Below are 8140 nucleotides of genomic sequence, written 5' to 3'. Positions count from 1 at the left end.
TATCATCACCTCTATTTATGGTTCATGTGCCTATAGTTTATCCTCCATGGATGGTACCCCTCTTAAAGAACTTATCAATGTGACACACCTAAGTAGGTACTATGCATAGAAAATGTGTAGTATGTGTCGTACGCGTGATGCCTAGATCTTTATGGTAGTCACGTCATGATACGTATACCTTCATTAACACAACATTCATTTCTATGTTATGGAGTGACTATGCATTTTTACATCCACGTGTGTGTGTGTGTGTGTGTGTGTGTGTGTGTGAGCATGTGTTCTATCCATACAAAGATCATCATAAGGTTTAATCATGCATATGTATATACCAATGTGTAAATTAAATCATGATGTGCATCTAATCTAACTCATCCATCACATGAGTATACATAATGAACATATAAAATAGAAATCACATCCATCCATGATAACACAAGGCAAGATACAAAATGACGAATCTCATATGTGTGTGTGTGTGTGTGTGTGTGTGTGTGTGTGTGTGTGTGTGTGTGTGTGTCATGTATGATGTCAAATCAATGTACATGTATTGCATCACTACAAAAACACGTGATGTTGTCATATGCGTCTCTAAAATACATAAATACATTTGTGTATATACATTAAAAGTTGTTGTACATAGAGTAGATAAAAAATGTCTCTTGACCCCTTTGGTGGGCAGGTCCCTAAGGTCACTGGCGCTGGAGGATCCTAACCTTGGTGAGGGGGTTGTCTCACTGAGGTGGACTACGATCCCGTGACAGTGGTGCTCCTCTATCATGTGCCCCTCAACTCCCCTCGTAGCTCTGCTATGGTCTCTCACTACATCATTAACTCCTCTTGTACAACCATCTCTCACTGACGCGATGCCTCTAGATCAGCCCTCAACTAACGCACTCGGGGGGTCGTCCAAGTGAGTTGTGACACCCTACTGGGCGACATCTGCCTATTGATGGAGGTCATCATCCTGGCTTTATAGAGCATCACGTTCCCTCTTGGCACTCTTGACTTGCATCACTGCCTATTCTCTCTCTTTGAGGATGGCATGAACCTCCAGCAAGGCCTGGTCTTGCTACCCTATCACAGTGGTTAGTTGCGTTGCTCCCTGCACCAACTCCAACCGACCCTCCTCGTATGTTGTATGTAGTCATGCTATAGGTTTGAACAACTGATCATGTCTCCCTATTGTTTGGAGGGGCCGATAGGTGTCCAACATAGGACCCCAGGTTTGTACATCAGGAACAATCTCCGCAAGCGCCTGGTGAATAAAACAGCCAATCGGCAACGCTCTCTACAAAAACAAAGCATTTCTACACCATTATCTATAGTATCAAAAAACCTTTATATCTATACAAGTGCATAAATGTATGTGCAAAGAAAATCTAAAGTACATCAACGAAAATCAAAGCACATACCAAGATCACCCCTCTGCCAATATGGATCCCATGGAGGTACCCTGGTAGTGGATCCCTTTGCAGTTGCTGTTTCTATTGTTGGTGGCACAAAAGGTGGTGCAATTGGTTATGGTGGGAGCCTCTTGGTAGCAGGAATGGGTCTGTCTAGGCTCAAGCTCTCCACCTGCTATCTCTTTCATAGCCTCTCACCCTCATTGTTTGAGGAGGATTGATCATCGTCACCTCCCAAATCTTCGACATCTCCTCTTGTTGTGCTCGATGGAAAGATTGGTACCAAACCTACCCTACCCCACCATCCTACAAAACCTAGTGTGACTCCATCATCATCTATGTCTAGTTGTGGTGCAATGTCATCATCATCGCTACCCTCATAACTATCTTGTACATCTCCTAGGGTAGGGCAAGGCAGGTCCTGTGGCCGTAATGCACTCCTGGCCGATCGTGCATATGTGGGTCTGATAGGTGAGATAGTCTACACCTATCCAAATTGTTGCATCCATCACCACCATTAGTAAGGTATCATGACATGATCTTGGTGACCAAGTAAGAAGTGGTCCCACTACATCCGAGGGAGCTGTGTGCAGTCTATAACCCAAATCCCCATGTCTCAGAACAACTGCCAGATGACATCTCTGATCTCAAGTTGATCTAGAGTGACCCTCCAAAACATAATCTCTCATGTCTGCCATCCATCACACCATAATGGGTATGCATGTGCTTGTGGCATGTCTAATGACATGGGTGCTGGAAATCTAACTACCCACATACAGGTGATATGGTTAAAGACCCAGAACTATAAGAGGGTGCATGCTGTGAGACTCTAGTACTCATGGTGCATGTATTGGGAGAGCTCATAGTAGAGGTGGGCTAACATGCTACGACCCCACACGTACATTGTCTGCCTCTCCTCCATCTCTCATATTAGAGGCATGAACCCCACAATCAACTCTGAGCCTGGATCGTTTGTTAGCACCCATCATGCAATGTTCACTATCATAATTATGCATCGTACCAAGGGATCTGGCACTCACCCCTAGCCCAACGCTCTTAGATACATATGCCTCGTGGCGTCAATCCTACGCCCTAGGGCCCACTCTTGGTATCTGCCTAGCTCCGTGATAGATATTATGGCCAATGACACCCACTCCCCCTAGATGGTAAGTTGAAGGATGCGGTACACATCGATCAAAGTCACTGTCATCTCCCCCATTGACAGATGGAATGACATGGTGTTTTCATACCATCTCTCCATCAATGCTTGTAGCATCAAGGCGTGGAACTGAAACTTAGGTAGAGTGAACGTCCACCATAGACCTACTCTCTGAAGAAGTCATCTATTGGCCACCGATAACTCCTCTGCCCGACCACGTAAAGTCTGCAATAGATGCCCCAAAGTGTGCTCCCGCATCTTGGGCAATGTTTGCACATAGCAAAGCAATTATATCAATCTCCATCTTTATTACTTTGTTGACGCTTGGGTGCCCATAAGATGTCAATTTTTCTTATGGATGACAATACCCCAGTTGGATGCTAGCGGGTTGTCCAAATGAACATGCCTATCGAAGATGAAAGGGCATTGCCTGGATGATAGTGAATCTGTTGGATGCCTGTGTAGCTGTCCAAACTAAAAATATCCAAAAAATGCATAGAATGACAAATTAGCACGTGTTTCAAACCATACCTAGATGGGCTCATCGCCCTGCTTAATCATGGTCCACAACTCCTCAATCCTGCTAACTTGGTGCTCTCATCTGCGTGGCATTTTCGCTCAGACTCTATTCAAATCTTAGCTAAAATGACCCTCATCGGGGCCCACCTTTGAGCATATAGCCTAAATTTTGCCCAAATTTTTTTTCTTTCTCCTTTTGGGATGATTTTGGCTCATTTTCCTTCCTATTTTCCCCACCTCGCTAGGGAAAAAATATGAGGGGGCATATACTTGCCTTTATCAAAATTTTCCTTTCTATCTATACTAACGCTCCTTAAGCATTCTTCTCGCTGAAGTAGCTTCCTCCTGTTGGGACTCATTAAATTTGAGTCAAGTTTTGAGGCCCAATTCAAATTTTTGCTTTGCATTTCCCAATGAGTCAGTTTGAATGGCCTAGTTAGAGAGAGGGCAAAATGGAGCCAATTGATTTTCAAAGGGTAAGACTTGGGAAGCATGTCCTACACCTTTCATTTGGCCTATGCATTGATGTGCAACTTTCATAATTCAGTTTGGATAAGTTTACTAGGTACCCATTTCGAGGGGTGAGCTGAAAGTGCATTTTAGGCGCAAATGCAGATTTTATTGAGTAGCCTACTTTGGGTGTTTACATCTTTTGCCCTGTTCATTTTCATGAATAATTTCAAAGTGGATTTAATTTTATGTATAAATGTGAGTTAGCATGCAAAATTTCAAGTCTTCATGAATCCATTTGCTCAGTTTACCAAGCTCAAACTGTTTGTAGTTTGTATGTTTTGGCAAGTCCCTGTTTCGACAGCTAGTCGGAGCCCTGTTTCGCATAAGTGTAAAAGTTGCCTCAGTGAGTGTCATGTCAGAATGTTTTCTCCAAGTTATTATTGATATAAATGATGAGCTATGTTTCCAGTTTCAAGCTCCTTCCAATCCATTTGATCAGTTTTCAAAAGGGTCTATTGAGCCATCTTTTTCAGTGATCCGTACTTTCGGTGTTATATCAGTTAATGTAGCCATTTTCATGAGTGCACCGTTTGCACCCAATCAGGATTTTGGTCAAATTGAGAATTCTAAGTTTTAATAAGTACTTCAAGGTACATTTGTTTCAAATTTGAGGGTCTACGAAGGTTGTTTGATATTTTTGAGAAAGGCATCATGTGTTGCCAGAACATTGACTTCATCAGGTCCGCAGTGTCGACAAAGCCAGTTGGTCATTTTTGCCAATTAATATATCTTCACTTGGGAATCATATTGAGAAACCGTTTGGTAGAATTCATGCTTGTATATCAAAGTACATGCCTGTCAGACGGTGAGGTCCAGAAAGGTGTTTAGACTGACTTGAAAATTACGTCTTCCCGATTAAATGCGAAAATGTGGCGTAAGTGCCTGAAAATTGCAAAACTCAATCTGATGATCCGAGAATGATGCCGATCAATTCTAGAGGTAATTTTAAGGTTCCTAAGGTATTTTGGAGGTCAGTTGCATGAAAATGAATTTTTTTTTCAGTCGGACCTGCTTTGGGGCCCGACCTGGCCTATGCCCTTACATTGTTTTTATTGGTGATTTTTGTTTACTGGGGGAATTTCAGAATATTCAAATGATGATGCAAATCACCAAGTCAAAAGTCAAGAAAAGGATAGTTAATGAGTGTTTGGGGAATATATGATCATTCATTAGGCATAAAACTTGGTGTATATTTTCATTTATGGGTGGTGCAATCAGGTTCCTTAGTATAAAGAAACACCATAAAAGTGGCTGCAGGACACTAGAGAATTTGTTGTGATAGGATGTTTTGCCATTGCCAAACTTGGACAGAATGAAGATGGTGATTACCAAAGTCCAATAAGTGATCCTGATCAGAGATTTGTTTCTTTCATGGCCCCTCTTGCAATTGGCCATGTAATTATTGCAGTTATTGTTACCCCCCAAAAAATGGCAGGGATAAGTGCCCAATCCTCCTGATGGCATGACATGGACACTAGGGGAATTTACTAATCTCTTCCTATCAACATTGAAGTCCCTTTCTAAAGATGTTGTTGGTTTTAAAAGTATAGCTGCATATCACAGTGGTCTTAATATTAACCCATTGGTAACAAGTGAGGAGGCAGATGATGGTCTTCACAAGGATTTACATGCCAGTGTGCCAATACGAATCCGCAACAAAAGCTTTGTTGATTACATTTTCACATGTAGTTTGGAAGTGGCTGCCTCCTCTGATCTTCCCATGCAAATACACATAGGTTTTGGAGACACGGACTTGGACTTAAGACATGCAAATCTTCTCCATCTTCAGCCAATCTTGGAAGATGATCATTTTAAAAATTGTCATATTGTTCTTCTTCATACATCTTATCCATATTCAAAGGAAGCATCCTATTTATCTTCCGTTTATCCACAGGTCTTTTTGGACTTTAGCCTAGGAATACCAAAACTCAGTGTTTATGGGATGTGCTCTGCAATTAAGGAACTTTTAGAACTGGCTCCATTGAACAAAGTGATGTTCAACACAGATGGATATGCATTTCCTGAAACTTTTTACCTTGGCACCAAATGGGCACGTGAAGTAATTACATCTGTTCTTCTCGATGCTTGTGATGGTGGGGATCTTTCCATTCAGGAAGCTATTGAAACTACACAAAAAATCTTAAGAGGCAATGCAATCAATTTCTATAAGTTGGATGAAGATACGACCCAAATTATGAAGTCTAAGGTGGTTAATGTAGCAGCTGATTATCACACTCAATATCTAGAAATGAAAGAAGGCACTGTGCATAGGTTACCCAAATCATTGGATGAGGCTGTCATAGCTCTTAAAAGAATGAAGTTTTGAAGAGATTACTTGGTGACAAACTTGTAGGTGTCGTGATTGCAGTTCGTGAGGCTGAAATTCAAATTCAGGCAAATAATCCAGCATTGGTGAATGATTTAATCAATAGGTATTGAAATTCGAGAAATATTTGTTTAGAAAAATGGCAAGGTGCCATTAAAACTCAGAGATTGCTTCAAAAAATGCATTTTCAAGGCATAAGCCTTAATCCCACATTGGCTAGGTGGGAGGAACTTTTGGTATTTATAACTAAAGTTATACCCATCTAATATGTCAAAGCCACAAAGGGCTTTTGACGCAAGGTGCTAAGGGCGCCCAAGGCAGACCCCACACGCGTGGACATGGATCCCAAGGCGACTGAGGAGGCTAACTGAGCGACGACCAGGTGGACCCCATGCAGGCATGGATCCCGAGGCAGGTGAATTTTGCAGAGGAAGAGTAGATTAACGAGTGAGCATGTTGAGGAGATCGGACGGTGCACGTGAATTCACGAAAGAAAGATGATTGCCAGTTAAGGTCTGCGAAATGGCAAAAAGCTCAGGCCAAAAATGAAGGTTAAAGACCATGCAGGTTCAGAAGATTGGATGGCTCGGTCCCGTCGAGGTGTCGCTGACTTGGTGCATAGGTGGCGGTGACGTAGCGTTCAGTTGGCCAACACATGGCGCACAGGTGGCGATGATGTGGCGGACAGGTGGCACCCAATGGACCCCATCGACCAATTAGAGACTGCCACATGGCAGGGCATCAAGCCAAAATCAGAGCCACAAATCAAAGTTAAAATCAGATTAAATATATAGTTGAGACTATATAGAAAATTGAAAAATTTAAATGATTGTGCACACGAGTGATTAATTCGCCCAGAGGTCTATTTTTGGCCAAAATATGAAGTATTATATATTGCTAGAAAGCTCTTGAGATGAGGAATGTAGTTATGAAGTTTGTTTCAACAAATATTAGATATTTTGAGAGAAGTTTCCATGGGAAAGAGAACGGGATTGAAATTCAGTTAGAAAAAAGGACACTTGGCAGTGTGTTATGCAGATCTGATTTTTCCCTTTTCCTTCTTATTCTCATTTTATTCTCATTGTAAGGGTCCAGAATTTTGGAGGAAGTGCTCCACTTTTCATGGCTTCCATTTCTAAACTTCTTGACCCAAGTTTGTAAGATTCTTTGGTTTGTTTCAGGGGACAAAGTTTATATTGCAGGATAGCATATGTCTTCTAGTTGCAAAATCTTACTTGTGTCAGGCATGAGTAATTTCCCACAATATTGTCTCTGTATATGTATTTCATTATTATGAATTCAATCCTCAAGGAGGATGAAATTTGTCAATTTCAAGGAGGTTGTGTGATTGTTTGTGGGTATCCTTCATTAAAGGTTTTAAACTCTATGATCAGTCATGAATAAATGAAATATGTGTCCCAAATTTGATGATTTTGTGAATAGATTGAGTAATGCATTAGTGTAAGGTGTTAATGCAGGAATATCATTTAAGGAGAACCAATTTGTGACTAGATGCACATTTGCAGTTCTGTGTGTGTGACTCTGTTGCCCAATGAACAAGGCACCGGTCTTTCAGATTTGGGGATAGTATCAGATTAATTCAAATTAAAGACAAATCTATTTCCCTTTATGTTTAGGGGTTTGTGTTCTATCCTTCCAAAGCTCCATTTCATCCATTATTTGTACAAGATCTAGCCAATTTGTATGTGTTATCTAATTTGTTGAGCTTGTGGAATGGTTTATCTGCTTCATTGATGCTATCATGGTGAATAAATGAGTTAATTCCATGCATCAAGGGTGTCCCTCCCTAGGTCCAGCAGAACCTGAAGTGTAGGAGTATCAATTAGGGTCCTGTGTTATGTTGTCCCAGCCCTGATGTGTTTCATAGATTGAAATTGGCCATTTCATAGAAGGATTGTAGGTGTACTTGGGTTAATCACTTTTGGTGAACAACACCTCCATTTTTTGTGCTGACAAAATTTTCAAGTTTTGTAGTATGGAATTCATTGTGTGGAATACTATGGTTCCTCTTGGAGATTTGGGGCCATTGCCCATGATTGCCTACTTGACCTCTGCGACCCCTATAGTATCCTTTTTGGGCTAATTATTTATTGTACCTATTGCATTTATTGCATGGCATGGGCTTAATGAATGAATTCTTTTGAGCTACTATAGTGCGACTGATCCCTTGAGCTGATTAGTCCACTAAAGTGGGGGCAA

The 8140-nt window shown here is 41.3% G+C and overlaps 1 protein-coding gene across 1 annotated transcript; it reads left to right on the top strand.

Annotated features, from left to right (window-relative positions):
* The first annotated feature begins 1360 nt into the window (after window positions 1–1360).
* On the top strand, window positions 1361–5920 carry LOC131049007 (protein fluG-like). The gene is made up of 2 exons (XM_057983002.2): window positions 1361–1550; window positions 5037–5920. The coding sequence occupies exons 1-2, from the start codon at window positions 1361–1363 to the stop codon at window positions 5918–5920; spliced, it is 1074 nt and encodes a 357-aa protein (XP_057838985.2).
* Window positions 5921–8140: the final 2220 nt, after the last annotated feature.

This window comes from Cryptomeria japonica, chromosome 4, assembly GCF_030272615.1.
Source record: "Cryptomeria japonica chromosome 4, Sugi_1.0, whole genome shotgun sequence".
Lineage (NCBI taxonomy): Eukaryota > Viridiplantae > Streptophyta > Pinopsida > Cupressales > Cupressaceae > Cryptomeria > Cryptomeria japonica.
The sequence above is the reverse complement of the archived record's forward strand: the minus strand, read 5'-3'. Positions and strand labels throughout refer to the sequence as shown.